The 24,712-nt window shown below is 34.0% G+C and overlaps 2 protein-coding genes across 3 annotated transcripts; both read right to left on the bottom strand.

Moving 5' to 3' along the window:
• Window positions 1-1,619: 1,619 nt before the first annotated feature.
• Window positions 1,620-14,332, bottom strand: LOC108916430 (heterogeneous nuclear ribonucleoprotein A3 homolog 1). 2 transcript variants are annotated; one of them, XM_018722682.1, is made up of 5 exons: window positions 14,011-14,332; window positions 6,451-6,634; window positions 2,433-2,525; window positions 1,937-2,216; window positions 1,620-1,874 (listed from the first exon to the last, which is right to left on the bottom strand). In XM_018722682.1, exons 1-5 carry the CDS (start codon window positions 14,072-14,074, stop codon window positions 1,695-1,697), a joined length of 801 nt encoding a protein of 266 aa, XP_018578198.1. In that variant the 5' UTR covers window positions 14,075-14,332; the 3' UTR covers window positions 1,620-1,694. The 2 variants fall into 2 exon arrangements, with proteins under 2 accessions (XP_018578198.1, XP_018578206.1); XM_018722690.1 differs by lacking the exon at window positions 2,433-2,525 and having other exon boundaries at window positions 14,011-14,323.
• Window positions 14,333-18,570: 4,238 nt separating this feature from the next.
• LOC108916904 (proline-rich protein HaeIII subfamily 1-like) lies at window positions 18,571-22,413 on the bottom strand. Its single transcript, XM_018723225.1, has 2 exons — window positions 22,268-22,413; window positions 18,571-19,433 (listed from the first exon to the last, which is right to left on the bottom strand). The coding sequence occupies exons 1-2, from the start codon at window positions 22,308-22,310 to the stop codon at window positions 18,604-18,606; spliced, it is 873 nt and encodes a 290-aa protein (XP_018578741.1). The 5' UTR covers window positions 22,311-22,413; the 3' UTR covers window positions 18,571-18,603.
• Window positions 22,414-24,712: the final 2,299 nt, after the last annotated feature.

Here is a 24,712-nt window from a genome sequence, read left to right as displayed (position 1 = left end):
TATGAATCTCTTAAAACAGGAACTTAACTCTGAATCAAATTACGTATTTGAAAAATATAAAACACCTCAAGAAAAAGAAATAGTGGTACGCAAAAAACACTCCGACACGGTCGAATCCAGATACCAACTGAATTGCGTATTAGTAGTTGCTGGACACCTTAGTACCTCGTGTTAATAAACCGCCCCCCGTTGTCACATTGCACGATATGAATTTTATCGAATTTTAAATTTATTACAACGCTAATTATTTTATAAAATTAAGCAGGCAAAATTAAGGCAGTCAAACTTCTAACACCCTGTATGCAATAATCACAAATTGACAAATATTATTCATATACAGGATGTAAATTGTAATACACTTTTAGAGCTTACTTTTTACGTTAAAACAAAGAAATAGACAAGTTACATTTTTTTCTTTAAGATGATTCCTAGTGGTCTATGATCCTTCCAAGGATTGTTAAGTGAAAGATAGTTTATTAATGATTACTCAGTACCGTATGCCCAGAAAAGTAGTAGAAATGTAAACCAGTTGAACATCAAAATAGTACTTTTTCTAGTCCCGACTTTTGGTCGCGACTCGAAAGATCGTTGAATTATCAGTGATATAGTTGCCGCCATCTTTTTAGGCGTGATTTTAGCATAACCTTCTCTATTATTTATTTTTTTCTCTATGTTTGGAGTTTGGAGAGAAATCGTAAAAAAATTATAGATATCCTAAACCACAAATAAATCGCTCAAGAGGTGCAAAAGTTTTGATTACAAATGATTCATCTAAATTCTCCTTAACGCTTAATAATTTTTTGCACACCCTGTACAGGGTGACCCGGAATTAATGCAACAAATTTTGGTCATAGATTCTTAAGATAAATTTAAGGGACCCGTATTTTTTCTTTTTGCCAAGTGGACTCCTCTTTCGGAGTTACAGTCCCCTAAAATCTGCCCCTAAGAATAGTATTTTTTATACAGGGTAGGAAAGTACCGATGGTCTATCTGAAGTTAGAAATCCATGTGATAGACAAGAATGGGTATAGTGAAGGCGTCTAATAGTCACCGCCCATTTCGCCCTTTCACAAATAAGAAGTGGATCTTATTTGTGGAAGGGCGAAACGGGCGGTGACTATGAGACGCCTTCATTATAGCCATCCTTCTCTATCGCATGGATTTCTATGGCTTACTTTATCGCTCTCACGTAACTTCAGATAGACCATCGGTACTTTCCTACCCTGTATCTCAGAATACTGTTGTACGATAATCACTAAATTTGGTACACAGGGGTTTTATGACATGTGGAATCTGATAGTGCTACGCTTTTTGGCGAGGAACCCCCTTAAGACACTTTTTCGTGGGCCCCCTTGTCTTTGGAACCAAAAAAATTTGGTCGAAAATTCGAATTTCTTAAAAATTATTAATTAGCTAGAAAGCCATTGAAGTTGCATTAATTTCGGGCCACCCTGTATACATAAAATTCTCCTTGAAAGCCTCTGTAGGTAGTTTATTTTAATTACAATAATTACTTTTCCACAAGTTCAACGAAATGTTAGAGTTGAACTACCTCTCGTTGGAAGCTCTCCCTAAAAAAAGTACGTTTGCAATTTAGAAGACAAATAACACGATCATTATAAAAAGCTTAAAGGTTGTTTATTAAGAATATTTAGAAATATAATACAAAATATAAGTACAGTATAATTTTATAATTATGGGTTTTCAACTATGTAAGTGGTAACTTTTCCGTTATCGTTCACAGTGGTCTGTGCCTTCTGCACAGTCACTGGCTTACCGCCGACGCTACTTGTGCGGCTTTCGCTGGCGGTGATAACGCTGCGGAAAGCTCCACCTGCCGGTGCCGCGTATCTGGTATTAACATTTGGTTTTTTCTAAAAAAAAAAAAGATATGGTAAGAACGAATGAATGTTATACTTCGAACTGTTCGACTTACTGGATTTTCCGGGTACACGGCAGCAGTTTGATGGACTCCTCCAGGTCCGATCGATGCACTTGAAGAAGCCGCTCCAGACCCTGGGCCTCCGAAGGCACCCCTCTGAGCGAAATTTATGCTTTCGGGGTAAACACGTGGTCCGGTGTTTGGGGAGGAATAAGAATAAGTTTCAGGTCCGGAGTAACTACCACTAAATGCTCCGTCGTTTCCGCTTCCAAAAGATCCTCCAAATCCTCCAGAATAACCTCCCGGTTGGCCATAACCGACGTGGGCTTGTAAGCTGAAACATTCACCCAAGTGCCAAGTGTTGAAAAAAAGAGGAATATAACTAAATTGTTCTAACCACTTACCATAAGGACTATTAAAATAAATTAACACATGCAAGTTACGTTATTTCACTTAATTCGTACGTCCAACGTTCTGAGATGCAATTTTAATGAGTAATAATACGAAATATATCTTAGAACGGTGGAACTGGTTTTTAAGGGGTACCTACCCGTTACTACTTTTGAAAGTTAAGGAAGACTGGGCTCTAGCGCTAGCTGTTGGACTAGAGGAAGCGTAAGAATAGCTTAAAACACCACCACCTCTACAGAGAAAGTGCAAAACTGAAGAAAACATTAAGTAACATTTCAGTATGTCTTTTGGTAAGAAATAAAACGATTTGGACTACTTAATTCTCAAATTTATGCTGAGAAATATAAAACCTGTTTTACATTTAACAATTTGTCACCCAATATATTTATCAAGAAATTATTGGCCAAGTTATAGTGGTACACGTAATACATAAATTGTGGCACATATCTTAGTTTCAATAAATTGGCCAAGAGCTTGGAGAAAACGGGATTGGTTCTAATTTACTGCAGAACCTCGATAATCCGAACCCCCCACTAATCCGAACGATATAAATCACGTGGTCAGGTAGGAGAGCGAGATAAGCGACATAGCCACAGGGCAAACAAATTAGTACTACATGTAATTTCGTCTCTTTCTGGTTGATTCCTGTTCAGGTTGTTTTTATTTTAATTGTGATTAAAGTTTCGACAGTTACATTACTGAAACCTGTATTTGCTGTGTGTTCAAGTGAACGTTTAATAATCCGAACTACCTTCGGTCCTAATTAGTTCGGATTATCGAGGTTCTACTGCATTTGCAATTTCGGGGATTTTTAGTGACTTTTAACATTTATACAGTCTAAGAATTTTAATTATACTCAATTCTGACATTTTTATTTTAAATATTTAAAAAATACATATAGACCAGGGCGGATCTGTCGAAATATCCCACTCCTTGGATGTAAAAGGGGGCAAGCTAATTTTTGCTGGAATACCTTCAGTACAACTCACATAATAAAAGTGTAGATCCCTAGATCTGGGCGAGGTCCGGAACATTTTCAAAATTGCAAAAATGTTCAAAAAATTTTAAAAAATATCTACTTTATCAGAGTTTTTTACTTATATCTTGGAGCCTCTGAATTTTGGAAGAATATTGAAAAGGAAAAAAGTTTTGGAATTGAATTTTGCACAGTATACTGTTAAGTTAAAAATGTTTAAATTTATTACCGATGTTGCAAAATAGCAATAATTGATGAAAAAAAGGAAAGTTTTTTGGATAACTTTTTTAAAATATTTTAATTGCTCCGAGGGCATTCTAATTTTGGTAAAAAAAACTTTATAGAGTATAATAAAACAACGCACCAAATTTCATTAAAATCGGTTCTATAGTTTTCGCAAAATAATGTTATGAAATAAATATTAAAAAAATTTTTCGAATTTTTCAAAATGTTGCACAGCTTCAAATAAAGCATCTAGATATTTGAAAATTTTTTCACAAAGAAAAGCCCGCCCAACCTTTCAAATGGTTTTTGAAAAATTGAAATCGGTTGATTAGGACGGCCACAGTAAATTTTTAAAGTTGACACTCTTTTTTATTTTTAGATTACATTCATCAATTTGCAATTTAGTTTTTTTCAAAAATTATAATTTTAAAGTACTCGGAAAGACGCTTCTTTAAAAAAAAAAGTTATATGTATTCCGTTTATTGGTTCTCGAAATATAAGCGGTCAAAATTTATCGGTATTTACCGTTAATTTATAAACAATTTAGCAACAATCTTTGATCCAGTGACTTCGTTTTCCGAGTTCTAATCTGGAAAAAATTTTCATATCCATAAGTTAGCGGCAACTTAGATAAATCAGCGGAAAAGCTGTCGCTCGCACGTGCGAAAAGTGACTCAAACCACGAAATGTGGGGGCGGGGGCTTTCGCTCCGAGACTGAATTTGGAGGTTCAAAATGCGAAGGTACGAAAAAAATTGCATTATCTCGGTTTCTATTGGACCAATTTCGATCTTTTTTCTTAATCCGATGACTCGCAAGTGTCTAATTTGCACATATTTTGTTATAAACAAAGTTTATTATTTATGCATTACATATACTGTATATTTTACCCTATGCTATTGTATTTTTTCTATGAAAAAATTTGTTTACGTATACAGGGTGTCTCATAATTAGCTGCCAACCCTGAACAGGCCGATTCTATGATCAAAACTAAGTAAAAAAGTTCATATGAACAAGGGTCCCGAAATGCTTCCTAAGGGCACAGGCACCCATTGAAGAGGGAGGAATGGAAATCATTTTTTGCAATATCTCTCAATCGCGTTGTGATAAATGAATGAAATTTGGTATACACAGCTAAATTTTGATGAGCAATTTGATGGACTAATCCATTTATTTCCACAAGGTCCATTGGGGTGGGTACGGGGGGGCCCTTGGTACTTTGCGTGTGTAACTTTTTCATCTTTGACTTTTTAACAAATTGGACAGCAAATTCCGTTTTCCCGAACTGTTTTACGTCAAAAAGGTACTCTTGATTTAAATCGTCATCTTTAACGGTTTCTGAGAAAATCGCTCTTGAATTAATCCCACTTTGGTCAATTTCATAGTAATTTAAACTAAAAATAATAATAATAATTTAATACGTAATACCGATTTTAATGAAATTCGGTGTATTGTTTTATTATACTCTTAAGTTTTTTTTAACCAAAATTAGAATGCCCTAGGAGCAATTAAAATGTTTTTAAAAAATTATCCATAAAACTTGATTATTTTGCCTTTTTTTCTAGGGATCTACACTTTTATTATGTGAGTTGTACTGAAGGTAATCCAGAAAAAAATTGCTTGCCCCCTCTCACATCCACCTCAAAACAGATCCGCCCTGGTCTAATATACATATGCATCGTTATTGCAGTTACGTAAGTCTGACACAAGTTATAGGTCTATTATGGTTTGTGGTTTGGTATCGGTAGCCTCAAATGTGACATGTAAATTGGCCAATTTGTTGTAAAGCGTGAAAAGTAAATACAGGTGTCCCGTTTATACATCAGAAAAACTAGCACGCTGTTTCCGAGATATGGGGTGTTGAAACTGTTACATTCACAAAAGCTTTTCTTAATTATATTTAAATCGACTAAAAATTAAACATGTCAACATTGGCACACTTACAAATATCAACTGCGTCTTAAGACAAACATGCAAACGTTTTATCTCCGATGACAGTGGCGTGAATAAGAATAGCTGGAGGGGTATAAATGAAGAAAAATATATTAAAAGTAAAAATGAAGATTAAGCTCTTTGTAAGTAAATATAAAAATATTAAGTGGCACAAGATATCAAACAATGAAATTGTAAATATTTATATTAATTTAAAGTAAATAAAATAAATATTTTTTAAGTTCGCCCTTTTAAGTACAAGCAGAACACCCTGTATAGAGAATCGTAACAATTTGTTGGTTAAAAAATGTAAAACAGGTTAAGGAAATTAAAATTTGTAGTATGAATCTGTCCACCAAAACATGGCCAATGCATAGAATCTCAACGTTTTGGTTACTCTGATTCAAATTAAGTAGATTATTCTCACTCGCTCACTGTTGCTTCTATCACACGTCAAATACTCATTAAAAGCCCCACGCAAACTGTACTTTAAAACGATTCATATTCCGGTCTACTAAAAGTATAACGTGCTAAAATTGCATACGAAAATCTGACGCCTCTCTGTGACAATAAAAACTGCAGGTGCTTTCATTGTCACAGGCAAATAATTAACCCAATTCCTCTAATGGACGGCATCCAGAAAAATAATCCACTAAAAGCGATTATATAAATGCGAAGTAGTAGGCTTTGCCACGATAATCTTCTTACGCCGGCAACAATTCAAATATAAACGTTAGCGAATTTTAAGATGCTTTATATCGATACTAAAGTCAGTTAATATCCTTATTCACTTTCAGAAATACGAAAATCTGCAAATCCACTTAAATCCACGCCATGGAACAGGAAAAGACTAGAGAAAATATAACAAAAGGGACAATACACGTTTTTAAAATTATTTACATTTTTCTTCGTTTTCCAAATCGCTATATTTCTTTATTAAAGATTCAACGAACCAAGACCAAACACCAATGCATACTTTCCTCATTCAACAACGGTAAAAGCTATTTCGAACGATACAAACTTACTTTCTGATAAAGTCTTCGTGGTGTCTGCTCAAGGAATTGACGTAGTTGCCTACAAATCCAGGAAAATCGAACCCTGGAAATTCGAAGTTCGGTACGGGCTCGCTGCCTGAAAAGGTTCCGGAATATCCGTATCCATAGGAATCCCCTGAACCACCATAACCTAAGTCGTTTCCAGAATTCGAACCTTCAAGTAACATACGTTAGTGACATAAGTTGTTGAATATATAAGTGGCTACAATGTTATCTATTAAATCGATTAGACTTATGAAACACATTAAATCTAAATTGGTAAAGTGTTTACAGTGGTGGTTATGGTTACCATCGCGCAGCAGTGAAAGACGGTATTTAGAGTCCCTCCTACATTCAAAAAAGTTTTTTTGCAATAAGTTCTGAATCACCCTGTATATGTAATACCACCACCACGCCTTGCTGGCTAAAGTCTTAGCTTTCAGGGTAAGGGACTAACTGGTATTTAAATTTTATTAGCCGTTACATTATAAATAATATATTAATGTATATATTTTAGCTATAAACACCTTAACCGTTGTGCCACCTGAATTATTATTACGTTTGACAAGTAAAATAGGGATGTAATATAAAGTAATAGCTTTTAATTACAAATCGATACAATTTGGTATTATGCTCAAGCCGTTTGGACCGGGTGGTTCACGGCAAATTATATCATGTCGTTATATTCCCTACGTCCCATTTAATTTAAGCCCACTTTCACGTTTCATTACCTTTTTAATGAAAAGAAAACGATTAACACATAAATTCAATCTCTAAAACGTAACAGGAGGCAAAAAAATGTATTTGGCTTATAGTTTATTTCAGCGATACAAGAAATGAGCGTCGCTAGGTAAGATTAATTTATTTCATTGCCATCTATTTTAGGGAAAGTTAAAGTTTTAAGGCAAACTATACAAGGTGACTTTTGCTTCTAAATATACATTTCAAAGTTTTCACACGGTGGCCAAGCAGGTTTTACATTTTTTAGGAATAATATTCACTTAATGCTGATTCTTAAAATTAATAGTAAAAATGTAGTTATACAAAAAAATCACAGCAGGTTTCTGAACGGGACAAAGTCGACCAGCAACTTTGAACAGCTGCTTTTCTGTAATATTTCAAAGAGGAGATCCATTGTGTTTTCCTTCTACACCCATACATTTTAGTTATCCTCCTTTATTCTACTTCTACATTGCCCTTCCTTAGTTTATTATCACGCTTAATCTTCTGCAGGTTACATATTTCATTCTATACGAATAAGGATGTTTCCAATTTCTTTTATACTGATTTTTTCAATGAGAATTGCGTAAAATATTTAAGATGTATGTGATTTTCTGACTTCGATTGTGTGCAAAAGAGTAGTACAATTTTTACTGGGATATATGCATAACATTTAACCCCGCCCTCCCACACTCCCCACCCTTAACTTTTTTGAAATATTCTTACGATCTCAAACAAACAAACTAGACACAAAAATTAAGGGATTAAAACTAATCCTAAATATTTTGGTGACTTTGAAAAGGCTGTAACTTAGCGAAAAATGATCGTATATAGCCATCTTTAAGAAATTATAGGATAGAAAAAAATATGGATTTTTGCGAAAAAAACACTCAATTTAAAAAAATGAATAAAAGATGCAAAATTGATCGGATCTTAATGAACGAAAAATTGCAGCGGTTTCAACATTTCGGGGTTTCCTTGGTATACTTTTAAGTTTCTTGCATTGAAAAGAACTTTTTTATGAGAAAAACATCCAATAAAACTCTGCTTAGATTTCCCGAATAATTAATTATACACAAAAAAAAATTGTTTATACTTTTCATGCGACATATGTTATCCGTAGTATTTTTGCCTCCTGATCACGAATCCGGTGTCAGAAATGAGCCATCATATCACAGGAATTTCCTAACCTCAAAAAACAGTTCAAAAATAGCAAAACTTCACGAAAGAGTGCTAGGAAAAATACAAAAAATATTTTTTCTATATTCAAATGTTCATTTATATGGTTAAGTCACCGCCGAACGTGAATCCATGGTCAGAATTGATGGTTCTTTTTCTAACCTAAAAAAACGGGTCAATTAACGTCAGATATCACGAATTTTCAGAAAATAACAGATTAGCGCCAAATTTGATATTTTTGAAAATTTGGTCGGCCATCTTGGATCCGCCATCTTGAATTTTGCAAAATTCACCTCGGATCCGTGATCAGCGACCCCGAAAACCCCCGTATACCAAATTTAGAGCGAATGGGTTATTTTTTGAAAATTCGTGATATCTGACCTTACTTGACCAGTTTTTTGAGGTTAGAAAAAGAACCATCAATTCCGACCGCGGGTTCACGTTCGGCGGGGTGTTAACCATATAAATGAACATTTGAATATAGAAAAAAGAAATTTTTTGTATTTTTCCAAGCACTTTTTCGTGAATTTTTACTATTTTTGACCTGTTTTTTGAGGTTAGGAAATTCCTGTGATGTGATAGCTCAATTCTGACACCGGATTCGTGCTCGGGAGGTAAAAATACTACGTTTAACATACGTCGCATGAAAAGTACAGACAACTTTTTTTTGTGTGGCTATGTTATCAAAGACTCGTGGACCTTTAGAAAGGGAAGCAAAAATTAAAGAATCATCGAATATTTTTCTGAGAGTACCAGCAAAAGTTCTCAGTTGCTAACGAGCATGAAGTGACCACCCTGTTTGACTCAATTATTAGTTGACTCTGGCAAGTATCGCAGAAAATTCATATAGCAATAAACAGTAATAATCCCCAATAATGTTTTATAAAGGAACTTCCTTTTAAGAATTTACTGTCTCCAAAGCCTTGCCCTAGTCGACGGAATCGATATCTGTTTCAACGTTCGTAGGAGTAGGAGGATAAAACGACTGACCTGTCCCGAAATTTTAGAAGGCCGCTCGTTTCGCGTTAAATTTTGACTACTAGTTTTTCCGTGCCCGACAGATTGTAGTTTATTTTTTCTGTTTTCATGTACTGAAAACCGAAAAATAACGTGTATGAGGCTTAAAGTGGAGCCCCTTGGGGCACTCCAAAGTAAAAAGTGCACAAATTTGAGTTTGTTTCATATCTTCAGCCAAACGAGTTACTAGTTTTATTAAGCGGAGTTTGGAGAGTTTTATACGGTAAAGTTGAAGAACGTAAAAAAGGCATTCCATGAAATTTGATCCTATTACGGAGTTTTAAAATACAGTCGGTACAATAACAAACCTCATTTGGAGAATTTATAAACAGAAATATTCGAGGCAGTAATCTTATAAACAGCACCTCAGTACGAAGCCCAAAAAATAATCAACTGTCTGGTTAACTTCATTTAATTGTATCTCTCTTTTGGTATTATATATTTCCTTCCTTTCCTTCAGTTGGAAGTTTCAATCGATACGTTTTTAATTCGCCCACATTAAACAGCATCTAATATATAAATTCTTCCTCGAAAATTTTATTAAATTATCTCGTGAAGCGAACATGCATACGCGAGTGGGATTTCCGGGCAGCTTCGTAAACAGAAGCTTCACAGTCCGGCGAATTTAAATGTTGTGAATAGATTTTAGTAGTTGATATCAATTAATTAGTACGAATTTAGCATATTTATTGCCAACTTTAATTGGGTTTTGGAATTTTTTATTCAATTAATAAACATTAGACATGCACGGCAGTTAAAACACTTATAAATAGCAAACTTGCAAACCAAAACAATCCAAATCCGTTGCCGCAAACACAGGCACGTTCCGGGGTTGACAAACCTCATCAATAGACCCACGAAACAAAAGAAAGAAAAACATAATTTTCTTACATATCTTGATTAAGTTTACCCTGCTTGTTAATGTAGGCATTTCCATCAAAGAGCAATTATTAACAGTAGACCCAATGCATGCCCGGCGACAAACCCTAAATTAAATCCTATTATTGGGGGTTGTTAGGGAGCGGTTTCGATACACGTAAATAAAAGCCCTAAACATACAAAGCGAAAGAGACACTATGGACTTGTTACATAATTACTGTCCCATACACTTTTTTATAAATAGACTTGAATTAAGAATCCCAACGCTCATCTAAACACGATTGTGTGGGACGGGGTTGAGGCATTATTATTTTTTATTGTTCGGAGAGTGTTAATTATTTTAAAATTAATGATTGTGTGTCATTGACGTACCCATTTCTTCCAGAGGCGTCGAAATCAAAAGTTGCTCGCCACTGAGTTTCAGTTATTTGATTAAATTAAAATTTATAGCGTGCAAACCAACAAAAAATATATCGACTATGTAAAGAAGAATTGTTCCACACATAGAACAAGAGAAACGTGAAACACGTTTCTGGCTGGTTCAATTATTCCAGTATAAAATTTGCAAACATTTGAATTCCATCAAAACAGACGGAAATTTTGAAGTGTAACTTTTATTTTGATGAATGACATAAATGTTAGATCACGAACTGAAAAGGGAGCTTATTTAACGGCAGTCAATCATATTATATTATCCTTTGTTTCCATACTTGTGCATTTCATATTTCCTATTTTTAGTAAATCCATTCTGATCAAGTTTTCACCCCTTGGGACAGCGGTGACAGAATTTTTTATAAAAACTCGTTGTTCTACATTATATAAGCAATATCATGTCAAATATTAATACAGGGGGAATTTTAATCATCCTTGAAAGTTAAATAGGCCTAATCGCTCAGTAAATCCATTCTGACCAAATTTTCACCCCCTGAGACCGCGGTGACAGGATTTTTGATAGCAAAGCGTTGTTCTACATTGTACTAGCAGTGCCTTGTCAAATATTGGTTAACACATCTCTTTTAATTATGAAGTTACAGGGGGAATTTAGTCATCCACGAAAGTTAAATAGGCCTAATCGCTCAGTAAATCCATTCTGATCAAGTTTTCACCCCTTAAGATAGCGGTGACAGAAATTTTTATAAAAAATCGTTCTACATTATATTAGCAATATCATGTCAAATACAGGAGGAATTTTAGTCATCCTCGAAAGTTAAATAGGCCTAATCGCTTAGTAAATCCATTCTGATCAAGTTTTCACCCCACGAGACCGCGGTGACAGAATTCTTAATAGCATAGCGTTGTTCTACATTGTACTAGTACTAAATTAAAATAAGTATAATTTTGGAGGGTTTTACGATTTCCGCTTATTTGAAGTGGCTGGTTTACTCTGTTTGTAAGGTTCTTTGGAACTTAAACACCCTGTAACTGGCGACTATGTACTCCCCTGTATATCAATTCAATTTCTCTAATAATGTTTCTTTGATAATCTTTCTAGGAAGTTGTCCTTTAGCATATTTACATATTTCAAGGAAAACCGTACAAAGTGGATATTGACAACAGTCGAAAACAAATACAGATTTAAAAAATCGTTTTAATTTACAGAGTAAATAATTATTCTACACCAGCGTTCACGAATTTAAATCCGATTTAATATTCCGGTAAATAATGGCTTCGAACATTTGAATGTTTATCTGAATGCAACAATCTATCAACAATGGTGTAATCTTCATGTTTAAATTTTCTATTGAGCAATCAGCTTTATTTAAAGTTCATAGATTGAACATGTGTGCCATTGAAATGCAGTGCATAAATTCATAAAAAAATACATGTTTATTTTTAGATCTTAATTACAAATACGCAGTTAACGAAATAACAAAGACATTATTTAATGAAAACTCAACATTTATGGCTACTAGCTATAATAATGTTTGTTAGAAACTTCTCAGTAAATTTCTCATTGAACAAATAATGGGATTTGTTACAGATTAAGCTGTATAACCTTAAATTATTTAAAAACATTACCAATTATCCTCACGAATTATAGATTTATAGGTTTTCACTCTTCGCTTTAAGTAATATTCATAAACAAGATTTTAGAAAGGGACGATAAAACAACTTTAATTACAATATTTTCGACGCGCACACGTCTTGCATAACGTTAATATCAATGAAAGGGATTGTTTTTAACCCTGAACTTTGTCTTTAATGTTTTAAAATTACTGCAGGCACGAAATGAATGCACTTTCACCCTGGCAACTCTTTCACTTTTGGAATGACTCTCTTTACAATAAAGCTTCTCACTCGAACAAACTTTTTGCTGAAATGCAAGGTTCCGATATTCAAAACCGTAGTAAAATTAGCTAATCAATCTTCAGGAGGAGTTTTGCCGCTTTATAAAATAAGGCAACTCGATCCCGCTTTCCTAAACATTTTCAAACTCACGTTGGATTCAATGCGGCATTCAAAATAACATTGGCGTCTGCAACGGTTGCAGCGTCGATATTTAATTCTTGCGATATTTTTCGTACGAACGATTCACGAAACAAATGATCACGGTGTCATCAAGTTACGCAACAGAGAAAGCAGATTGTTAAGCAAGTGATTAATTCTTTTATGTTTAAGCATCCATTCCCGCTTGTTAAATATTTTTGCACGAGGCCCAACGCCGAAAAACAACAAATAATTATTTCACCCCACGCAGACATATATCACTATCAGATCTTTGTAAGCACCACATTTTTAGTGTTTGTTGAAGCTACACAGAGATTTTAAAGTTGGCCAAGTTACACAAAAAGGTGATATATCTCCATAAAAAGAATGTGAAAATTGTGAAGAGGTGCACTATCTGCAATCAGAATCTAGAAGGTTTAAAAAAATTCGATGTAAGATATAAAGTACTGAACATTTACAGTCTATAAAGCTTTCTCTTTATGGTATGAAGAATTTCAAAAAAGAAAAATTGCAGAAAAAAACAAAGGTATAATTTTTTATAATTTCGGGGTGAGCATCTTTAAGTGAACCACCCTGTATAGCAACATTCCCAAGGCACGGCATATTTTATGTTGTTTTAAATTAAGTACAGAATTAAATATGAAAGGCGATAGGTTAATTTTAATTAATATTTTGACCTACTTAAACCATAAACACTATTTTACTGCACTTTTAGGGCTAGTCCCAATTAAAATAATTTAAAAAAGTCCTCATTTTTTGTCTCACTGTATACTATATTAGGAATTTCGCGGGGCAATGCGAAATTTCGAAAAACGCTTTCATCCCTTAAATTCCTTTTCCGAGTTGCTCACCTGCTTTTGGCTGCAGAAAATTACGCTTACAGAGAAGAAAATGAATTTAAGTTATGCGGAAGTTTATCACAAAGAGCTTTTCTATTAAAAGTTTCCCGCGACTTTAATAACAGGACGCAACGTAGAATCAGAATCTTAACTAGCAATGCCTTTGCCTCGGAACACCCTAGCGGAGCAAGTTTAAAAATTTGAGCTCTTTCGGTTTGACGCGTCTTACGAAAATATAAAAAAAATAATTTTATAACCCTATTATTTATGTCCCCGTGATTAAAAATGTGACGCTTAAATTTTCCCTAAAGGTGCACTGCGTTAGTTGAAGATACATTAAGAAAATTCAGTAAAGTTAATTAAAAGCCGAAATCTCTAGATCAAATAATTTCAACACGCAAAATCGTCAAGTTACATAAATGCAGAAGTAGCGTTAAGCGATGCACAGGTTATAATCAAATAAACTCACCTGCATAGCCTGCTGAGACCCCCCCAGCTACCACGCTGAGAACGGCAAGAGAAAAAGCGATCATCTTTCACAGAGATAACCAAAGATTGTATTAATTCTTATTGTCCATCCACGTTTAAGCAGTCTTATACCTTACAGGTAATTTTTAAATAATCCGAGCGAAGACGATCGTTCCCGATTTACATAAAACAAGTTATTTTTCCTCGAGTAATTAACGAAACATCCTTTTGGCGTAGTAAAAAAGCTATAATTACTTACATGGAAAGCTACGGTCCCGTTACGACTGAGATGCAAAAATGCACACAAGATGCAAGTAAGTTATCTCGGTGTCAAGTTCACAGCTTGCTACTAAGGTTACGCAAAATAAATAAATAAACAATTTAGCGCATGGTCAGTTTTGGTACAGATACACACGCGCGTATTAACATTAACAAAAATTCTCACCTCACGTCAGGCTAATTTCGCCAATGTTTCCATTATGTCATTCAACACAACGATTCATAAAGCGTTACGTTTTAGAAGAAACAAACGAAACGTTGTTTAAAAACTACGTAATCCAATCTTATAGTACGTTATGAATTTTAATAACGAAAATTCGTGGAAGAAATAAAAATGTTATTATAGTTTCAATAAACTCAACTTAAAAAATATCTTTCCTTTCCAGTTCTGTCGATTTCACGTTGGTAAGACTTGAAGAGGCTGCAACTTATCAATTCATGAAATCAAAATGTTTTATTTATTACCTTCAAGGCATCGACGACATATCTTCGTTCAAATATGGCAGTCACTAACAGTTAGAAACTAGCATCGAGAGATAATACATTATTTAAATACGCCTTTTCTAACGCCTACATACTCGGCCAGAAAAAGCAACAAATGCTGTACTTCTTTGATTAAATTTACTTTCAAGCTTTCGTGTAAATGAACTACCAAAAAATTGTAATTTTTCAAGTCTATAATATCTTCACCGTTAAAATCTCAAAGGTCATTTGTACAGGAGACAGAAAAGTCAGCTATGATTGCAAAATCAGTACCAAATTTGTAGAAGGAAAATAAAATATTATCTAATGTTTTTTATTTGTTGTGCATAGTTTTGATTTTGATAGTTTTGAAGTGCACTAAATACGAGTTTTATCAGATTTACTCTAACTAAAATAAATTTGTCCTAATTTTCTTGAGTTGTTTTGTTGAGTTTCTTGTTCTTAATTTCCAAAATATGAAAGTGCCCAAAACCTTTATAAAAACGGCCCAATATTACGTTTTCGAACTAACTGAAAACGCTAGTTTTGTCAGATTTACCCTAATTAAAAAAAAAATGTTGTCCTAATTTTCTTGAGCTACATTATAGAGTATGTATATTCTGTAGGAAAAATTACCAAAATATGAGTGCCGAAAACCTTTATAAAAATGGCCAAATATTACGTTTTCGGACTCGCTGAATACGCTGATTTTGTCAGATTTACTCTAACTTAAAAAAAATATTGTCATAATTTTCTTGAGCTATATTATAGTTTATTTATATTCTGTAGGAAAAATTACCAAATTATAAGTGACCAAAACCTTTATCAAAACGGCCAAATATACGTTTTCGGACTCGCTGAAAACGGTGGTTTTGTCAGATTTACTCTAACTTAAAAAAAATATTGTCATAATTTCCTTGAGCTATATTATAGTTTATTTATATTCTGTAGGAAAAATTATCAAAATATGAAAGTGTCCAAATCCTTTATAAAAACGGCCAAATATACGTTTTCGGGCTCGCTGAAAACGCTGGTTTTGTCAGATTTACTCTAACTAAAAAAAAATTTGTGCTAATTTTCTTGAGCTATATTATATATGGTTTATTTATATAAAAATTACCAAAATATAAAAGTGGCCAAAACCTTCATAAATGCAGCCAAATATACGTTTTTGAACTCGCTGAAAACGCTGGTTTTGTCAGATTTACTCTAACTAAAAAAAAATTTTGTCCTAATTTTCTTGAGCTATATTATAGTTTATGTATATTCTGTAGGAAAAATTACCAAAATATGAAAGTGTCCAAAACCTTTATAAAAACGGCCAAATATACGTTTTCGGACTCGCTGAAAACGCTGGTTTTGTCAGATTTACTCTAACTAAAAAAAAATTCTGTCCTAATTTTCTTGAGCTATATTGTAGTTTATGTATATTCCGTAAGACATATTACCAAAATCTGAAAGTGCCCAAAACCTTTATAAAAGCAGTCAAATATACGTTTTCGAACTCGCTGAAAACGCTGGTTTTGTCAGATTTACTCTAACTAAAAAAAAATTTTGTCCTAATTTTCTTGAGCTATATTATAGTTTATGTATATTCCGTAGGAAAAATTACCAAAATATGAAAGTGCCCAAAACCTTTATAAAAGCAGCCAAATATACGTTTTCGAACTCGCTGAAAACGCTGGTTTTGTCAGATTTACTCTAACTAAAAAAAAATTTTGTCCTAATTTTCTTGAGCTATATTATAGTTTATGTATATTCCGTAGGAAAAATTACCAAAATATGAAAGTGCCCAAAACCTTTATAAAAGCAGCCAAATATACGTTTTCGAACTCGCTGAAAACGCTGGTTTTGTCAGATTTACTCTAACTAAAAAAAAATTTTGTCCTAATTTTCTTGAGCTATATTATAGTTTATGTATATTCCGTAGGAAAAATTACCAAAATATGAAAGTGCCCAAAACCTTTATAAAAGCAGCCAAATATACGTTTTCGAGCTCGCTGAAAACGCTGGTTTTGTCAGATTTACTCTAACTAAAAAATAATTTTGTGCTAACTTTCTTGAGCTATATTATAGTTTATGTATATTCTGTAGGAAAAATTACCAAAATATGAAAGTGAGGACATTTACTCTGATTTAGGTACAAATGAACCAAATACGAGTTTACGTGAAGAATTTATTTAAGGAGTACCTACAAATATTTGAGTGAAAGGCCTCAGTTTTAGTTTAAATATAATCACAAATGAGTAAAATGATCAAAATGCCCAATATTGAATGAAAATGTACTCAATAATTTCACACAATGGATTCACTCCGAACCTTTATTGCTTTCACTTAAAACGGTTTTTTTTTTACAGTCTATCTCCATCAAATTATGGGCTTTTTATTTCAAATATTAACAGTTTTCTTAAAAAAAAATATATAAAAATGTTACTTAAAACTGTGGTGATAATTAAAAAAAAATAAAAATTGTACAATATTATTTATGCAAAATTTTGGATGTTTTTAGTGGCGTCCATGATCAAAGAATTGTTCGTATTGTATTTTTGTTAATCATTATTCTAAGAAACAAAAATAAACATTACTCAGAGTAAGTATGACATACATATTATACATATTTGCTTACATAATCATTGTTTTTCCAATATTTACAAAATAGTTATCATATGCTAAATTAAACATCCTAAGTCAATATTATGAATGCTATTTACAAAAAATTTCTTTGTACGAGATGTTTCCATTTTCAATGATATTCTACATTTTTTTCGACGGATCTAATTTTATTTCTCATCACTTTAAAGATTATAGAAGTTTTTTGTAAGCAATATTTATAGATTGCACCGTAAATTTTAAAGAAATCTTAACCGCAAAATAGATAATTTTTATTTTAGAAAATTATAGATATTTATAGAATTTTGCATCATCGATTTTTATTTTAAAAAATTATCGATATTTATAGTTTTTTACATAACAAAACATTAATTAATTTTATTTCCAACTGAACTTTTCACCCATCTTTCACCCAATTTTTCAGAATATCTTACTACAATTGTTTTTTTACCCAAAACATTTTCATATAATTAACATATCTTTTTTTCGGAATTTCCAAGTTGTTAAAACTGTCTCAAATCCCCCACCACAATTCCAGCCCATCAGTCTGTCCATTAATACTGGTTATGACAGCTAACACATGTTAGGCGCATTTTCTAATAAAAATGAAACAATAACACCGCAATTATACCCATTATAAAACCACAATTAACTCATCTCCCTAAAGTTATAACGCGAAGTATTTACCATTCTTTTATATATCAGTAATTAACTCAGTAATAATTATAATATACAGGATATATCCTGTAGCGGAATAATTAGAAGCTTCGGTATACCAAGGTGAAAGGTGATATCACTGCGGTAAAACCCGTACGAGTTCGGTCCATAGGTGAACATCCAGACGATTAATAGGCAACCAAATAAACATATTCACGCGATATTTTACGTCTAATTAGGCATAAAAAGACGAAAAAATGATCTTAGTGGTAAGTTATTTGCAGTTGTACCTCGCGCAAATGTCGGGGATCCCGTTCTAAGGAAACTTTTTCCAGTTTGACAAGTTCGTGAAACTGATATTAACTCATCTGAAGAGTAAATGTTATTAATCTAACCAATTTACATACAATTCTCGTTATGATTTACTACCGGGAATTTGCTGGATTTAAATACCAACGATTCAATGATTTCTCCCTTTCATATTATATCATTTCAACACTTACGTTTTTATTCCACTTGCTCCTGGTTGGTTTCAAATAAATAAAACACAAAATTTAACTTTTTCTATATTGAAAACGCCGAACAATCACCTAATTTCATTTTCGTTTAACAATATAACAGGGAAATTATCTTCTATATACTCAGAAACATTACTGGCCCTCTTCGAAACCGTCTCATCCAAATTTATTGACGTAGTCGTTGGAGGAGTGCTACTTGTGTATTCGACATTCATATCGAAGTTACCATCGCCGGGATAATTCGGTTGTTGGCTGAAATCGGGCTTCGTTCCCGGCAAGTTTTCATTGTTCTCCTCATTGGTATTCTCGTAAACGGGTTCGTCTGGAGGTTGTCTATACGGGGGACCTCTTGGTGGGGGGCCATGATGGCGACCCCTTGGAGGAGGCCCGTGATGTGGGGGGGCCCCAGGAGGAGGACCGTAATATGGAGGGGGGCCTGGAGGAGGCCCGTGATGTGGGGGGCCCCCATGAGGAGGCCCGTGATGTGGGGGGCCCCCATGAGGAGGCCCGTGATGTGGGGGGCCCCCAGGAGGAGGAGGACCGTGATGTGGGGGGCCGCCTGGAGGAGGACCGTAATGCGGAGGGGGGCCGTGATGTGGAGGGCCCCCTGGGGGAGGTCCAAAAGAGGGAGGGCCATTTTGATACTGTTGATCGCCATACTCGTACTGTTGGTCGTATTCATAGTTTACAGGCTCCACCTGGGATACGATCTGGATATTCAAGGGGTTTGTCACAGTGTCAACTAGGTCGTGTAGGCGTTTTCTCACTTGTGGGAGATTCAGACCACCTAGGTTTAAAGCACCATTCGTTTGGAAAACTAAGCCGCTCTCTTGTGGATGTCTTTTCCCCCTAATGTTTGATTCGAATGGAAAGCCCTGCGTGACGTACAGAAGAGTGTCTGCAAATAAATATTTTCTTGATATAGCATTAATTACAATTATGTCATTTTCTCTATTAATATCTAAATTGACGTGTACGTATGTAGGTAGATGACAGTACTAAATCGCACAAAGACAACAGTAATCAATAGAGGGTGAGGTGACATATAGAATTCCAATTTCGTGGAACAATACAATGCTAATGAAGAGTTGGTTACGCTTTAGCTTTGATATTCCCATACACTGCCTTTTAGTTGAACTGCCCTGGGCCGAACTCATTAACACCCCGAACAAAAGTTGGGATTCCTACATATAAGATGAGTTTGGTTTTTTATCGAATACAGTCGTGGACTAAAAAAAGAAAATATGAAACTAGTTTCGGGAACAAAACAAAAAAAAGGTCAGTTTTGAATTTAATGCTTTAATTTAACCATATTGATACATTGCTTGCGCCCGAGGTTAGCCTGTTTGTAACGGAGTTGGTAAGGTCTAAATTTGTACAAAACGCCTCAACCGTTGAGTCGAGTTACTCCATCATCTGTTTCTATTGTAGTTAACAACTCAAGAGAGTTCTAATTATAGTAACAATACATCCCAATAGGGCTTCGGTTGATATATAAAACAATTCGGTCCGACTTTGAGTGATCTGAGTAGTTTCGGCTTATTTAGATATTAATAAGCTTGTGTCTATAATCCATTACACCAGATTAAAATCTGATAGAGAACGTCGGATAGAGGGCATTTATAACGAGCAAGATGCAAATTGAGGAATTTATATTCGGGTTCACAGCGTGTACACTTCTCCAGAGATAACCGAGGCTGCATTAATAGCAGGTAGCACCTAATATATAATAATTCTGGTGCGGAAACACATATTTGGAATGCACGCATTAAAAAAATTTTTAACAAATATAGTACAAGTATAACATAATAAAATATAAAACGTATTTTGGAGAATTCAATGAACCGTTATAAACAAAAAAGCAGTCACGCTCTTACTGACTTTTTTGCTGTTTATACAGTGTCCCAAAAACATTTCCCAACGGAAATTTCCCATTTCCCATTTTTTAAAAATGATCCAAAAAACTTGATTAGTTTGCTTTTTTTCATCAATTATTGCTATTTTGAAACATCGGTAATAAATTTAAACCTTTTTAAATTGCAGTATATTGCGCAAAATTCAATTCTAAAACTTTTTTTCCTCCTCAATATTCTTCCAAAATGTATAAGTTCCAAGATATAAGTAAAAAACTCAGATAAAATAGGTATTTTGCAATTTTGAAAATGTTCCGGACCTCGCCCAGATCTAGGAATCTACACTTTTTACACTAATTATGTGAGTTGTACTGAAGGTAATCCAGAAAAAATTTACTTGCCCCCTCTCACATCCACCTCAAAACAGATCCGCCCTGGTCTATTAGAAGACACAAAGACTTTTGTGTGAATAATTTTTCGTTTTATTTTCGACTATTTTATACGCCACCGCCAAGGAATATTTTCTTTAACACTCTGTATGTTATTTTAAGTAATTGAGGAGGCACGTCAACTTGTTTGAACAACACTATTAACCTAATTATCGTCCAGGAAATAACTGAAGTGGTTTTGTAAAAAATCCAACTAAATCGACCAATGGGTAGTTTGCCCAAACAATTGTGGTTCAATTAAATAACCATCTGCACTTGATAATCGATTCTATGCTTTCAAAATGACCCAAACACTGCACAATTTTCAAAATAAAAGTTTCAAACGAAATATGCCTAAAATAATATACACTGCTATTTGAAAAAAACAAATTTGCCCCTGAAAGATCGTGAGCTTTAAGGAAATAATTTTTCCCCTGATGAATGTGCCAACTTTTATCTGAAGCAGTACCTATAACGAATAATTTTTGATATTAAACTGTTTTCATATTTTGATATATAAAAAAAGACTTGAAAACATCGTTAGAACAAGGGGCAAATCGTTGTATTTGATGTTCAAGACCGAAAATATTCGGAGATGCCTATATAGCTCGGGGTTATTAACATCATCAAAGTTAGGACAAAGGAGGAATTACTTTGTAAAGTTTTCCGGTGGATCCACGACCGATAAAAGGCCATGAATGAAAATTGTTTGGCAAACCGGCCGCATCTGGTTACGACAGAAAAAAAAATAAGTAATTCTGACGTAAGAAGGGAGCTATATCGAGTTCCTTAGAAAATTTCAATTACGGCTTATCTCGGTTATTATAAGATAAATTTTCTCTTTAGCGTTGTCCGAAATGTCACGAAAACGGGCAAGTTTTAAAACATTTCACGGGCGAATCGATGAGGCGTGTATCTCGTTCATATTCAAACAAAACCGCAAACATTTAGGTTTTCCTTTATAAATCAATTAGACTCCAGTACAAGACTTCATTTGAATATGTTAACACCTCTGTTGCGTAACTGTGTCGTTTATCGTTAGGGAAAGTGAACCGAACCAATTTTCTTTGTCGTCAATTTATGGGCTAAATTAAATATGCTAAATAAATAATAAAGAAACCGTTATCTACACAAAGGTGCTTACCCCGCTGCAAACAGATCAGGATTCATTACTTCCGCGATTGTTTTTAACCCCTTATTGTGCCTAATTTATATCCTATTCATAAATAATTCAAAGTCTCCGGTACAATTCCATCAGCTTATTCAATTATCAAGCATATTTTCGATATTGCACAAAAACGTAAAAATTCGTCGTAAAAAGCGGGTTTGTAAATTCTTCAAAGTAACAGTATAGGTTCTAATTAAATTACTATTGTTTAAAATCGATAAATTATTTTTAACGATGACGGAGCTTTCTTAATTGCTGCTATATTTAATAAGATAAGACTCACCACAAAAGGCTGCACCAAAAACCACGAAAACGAGCCAGCCCATCTTCGAATATGTTACGACTAATAAATGAGCATCATCAGCTATGATTACTTAATAAAAACCAGTTTCTATAAAGTCAAAAATAGTAATTAGAAACCTATTGCTAGTCATGAAGGGGAATTTCTATCTAGCTTTAAACTCCCTGCCGAAACCGACTGCGAATTGCTTAGCATAGTAAATTTTTGTTTCAGTGTTTCTGTGGGAATTTGGTATGCCGGGAGAATATTATTAGTTTCATCTAATTATTATTCGAGAACAATGGGATGTTTACGCAGAAGTTTAAATTATACGCGCCTGACATACGGAATAAAAAACTACTTCCACAATATCGTGGATCAAAGCTGGAATCGCAAATTACACGGCAAACCGCTCGCACACATAATTTGTCTATTTATTTTCTTGTTAAACAGAGCGGAAAACGAATTGTAGAGCAAGGAACTTTAAAAACTGATATATCCTAAATTCTAAATTAGTTCCCGCAAAATATTTACAGAAAATTATCCAAAGAATTCGAAAGTTACGTAATTCCCGTCGAAGTCATCACAGTTTCAATTTAACCTGATTCTGACTCATTTGGATTTATTATTATTAAATCAACTATCCACTTCTCCAACTAAAACACCTGGCCTTGCAAATTGTCTTTTAATTAACTTTAAAATCCCAAATGTTAAATTTATTAGTCAATTGTATTGACCAATGTATATTTGGTTGCATACAATAAGTAACAAACGAATTATTCGAAAACCTGCAGCTAACACTGCTTCGCAGTATACTTCAAGTGGATAGTATAACACATTCCTGAAAGACGTTTCGATTTCAAAAAAAGACTAAACGAACTTGCTATAAGATCAATGCGTTATTTAACAAATACACATCTGTTCCTTATCTCCCAATTCAATTATTTGTCTGAAGAGCTCTGAAACGGCAAGCAAATTTCGTAAGAGTGAAAGAGAGAACGGAGACGACGTTTCGAGGATATCCCTGTACATTTAAATTTTTGTACTTCGCCTTCAAGTTTTCGAGGGAATACACATTTGTCATTTAGATTTATTATATTATTCGCAATGCGACAAAGTCAGCGGCAGGAGCGGAGTGCTCCTTAAAAGCACAATTTTAAATTGTAAAGCGTTTGTTCCCCTTCCGCCTAATGTGTACCTGACAGTTGCTAATCAACCGAGCAGCAAAAGGTATATTATTTTCACGGGGTAGGCAGATAATAGACCATAAGAGAAAGAGCGGTAGCTTTTATCCAATTTAAAAGATCAGCGAGTTCAACTAGAAAGGCGTACCTACTCGTATAATGAAACTGTCATTAAAGGGAATTTCTATTGCAGAAATGGTACGGGTCACATTTTAAATAAACGTGTAGTAGTTCACTTGTTTCTTATAAACGGTGCAAGCACGAAAGTAACTTCATCCTTAAGCCATTGCAAATTTACTCATGTTTCGAAATAGAATTTCAAGCAGGTGATGAATGTGTGGATAATCCAAAATTGTTTAGAGAGTACGGCAAAAAATATACAATTCCGGTGGCAATCGTCACGTTTGTTGTGATTTAACCTGACTCTGTCTCACATAAATATGTCAACTATTAATTTTTTCGTCTAAATCGCACATGAAATGAAAAAAGCTCCTTTACTTATCTAACAGCAGAATAAGTGCAGAAGTAACTTTATATTAGACAACTACACTAAGATCGGGATATACTAAATATAAATTTACTCATGTTTCGAAAAAGAATTTCAAGCAGGTGATGAATGTTTGGATAACCCAAAATTGTTTCAAAAGTGCAGCAAAAAACATACTATTCCGGTGGGAATCGTCACATTTGTTGTGATTTAACCTGACTGTCGCACATAAATATGTCAATTATTAATTTTTCGATCTAAAAGTACACGCAAAATAAAAAATAAAGGTCCCTTACTTTAACAGCAGTATAAGTGTCGGAGTGACTTTATATCAGGCAACTACATTAGGATCGGGATATATCAAGTACAAATTTACTCATGTTTCCAAAAGGAATTTCAAGCAGGTGATGAATGTATGGATAACCCAAAATTGTTTCCAAAGTGCAGCAAAAAACATACTATTCCGGTGGGAATCGTCGCATTTGTTGTGATTTAACCTGACTGTCTCACATAAATATGTCAAATATTCATTTTTTCGTCTAAAGTACACATAAAACGAAAAAAAAGCTCCCTTACTTATTTAACAGCAGTAAAAGTGCAGGAGTGACTTTATATTAGACAACTGTACTAAGATCAAGAATGAGTACATGTTTCGAAAAAGAAATTCATATGAATTATTTCGAAATTTCAATATATTCAAAACTTAAGACAATTGCGGAAATACCCACATATTTTTTTATTTAATTTGACCTTGTCTCAGATGAAGATATCAACTAT

The sequence above is a fragment of the Anoplophora glabripennis genome, unplaced genomic scaffold, assembly GCF_000390285.2.
Source record: "Anoplophora glabripennis isolate ALB-LARVAE unplaced genomic scaffold, Agla_2.0 scaffold2, whole genome shotgun sequence".
Classification (NCBI taxonomy): Eukaryota; Metazoa; Arthropoda; class Insecta; order Coleoptera; family Cerambycidae; genus Anoplophora; species Anoplophora glabripennis.
The sequence above is the reverse complement of the archived record's forward strand: the minus strand, read 5'-3'. Positions and strand labels throughout refer to the sequence as shown.

Coding starts and splice junctions, on each gene's coding strand:
- LOC108916904 (XM_018723225.1), bottom strand. CDS start 22,310: ATGGGCTGGCTCGTTTTCGTGGTTTTTGGTGCAGCCTTTTGTG. Junction 19,434..22,267: donor TTTTGGTGCAGCCTTTTGTG/GTGAGTCTTATC, acceptor ATTTATTTGCAG/ACACTCTTCTGTACGTCACG.
- LOC108916430 (XM_018722682.1), bottom strand. CDS start 14,074: ATGATCGCTTTTTCTCTTGCCGTTCTCAGCGTGGTAGCTGGGGGGGTC. Junction 6,635..14,010: donor GGTCTCAGCAGGCTATGCAG/GTGAGTTTATTT, acceptor TGTTACTTGAAG/GTTCGAATTCTGGAAACGAC. Junction 2,217..2,432: donor ACTTTCAAAAGTAGTAACGG/GTAGGTACCCCT, acceptor TGAATGTTTCAG/CTTACAAGCCCACGTCGGTT.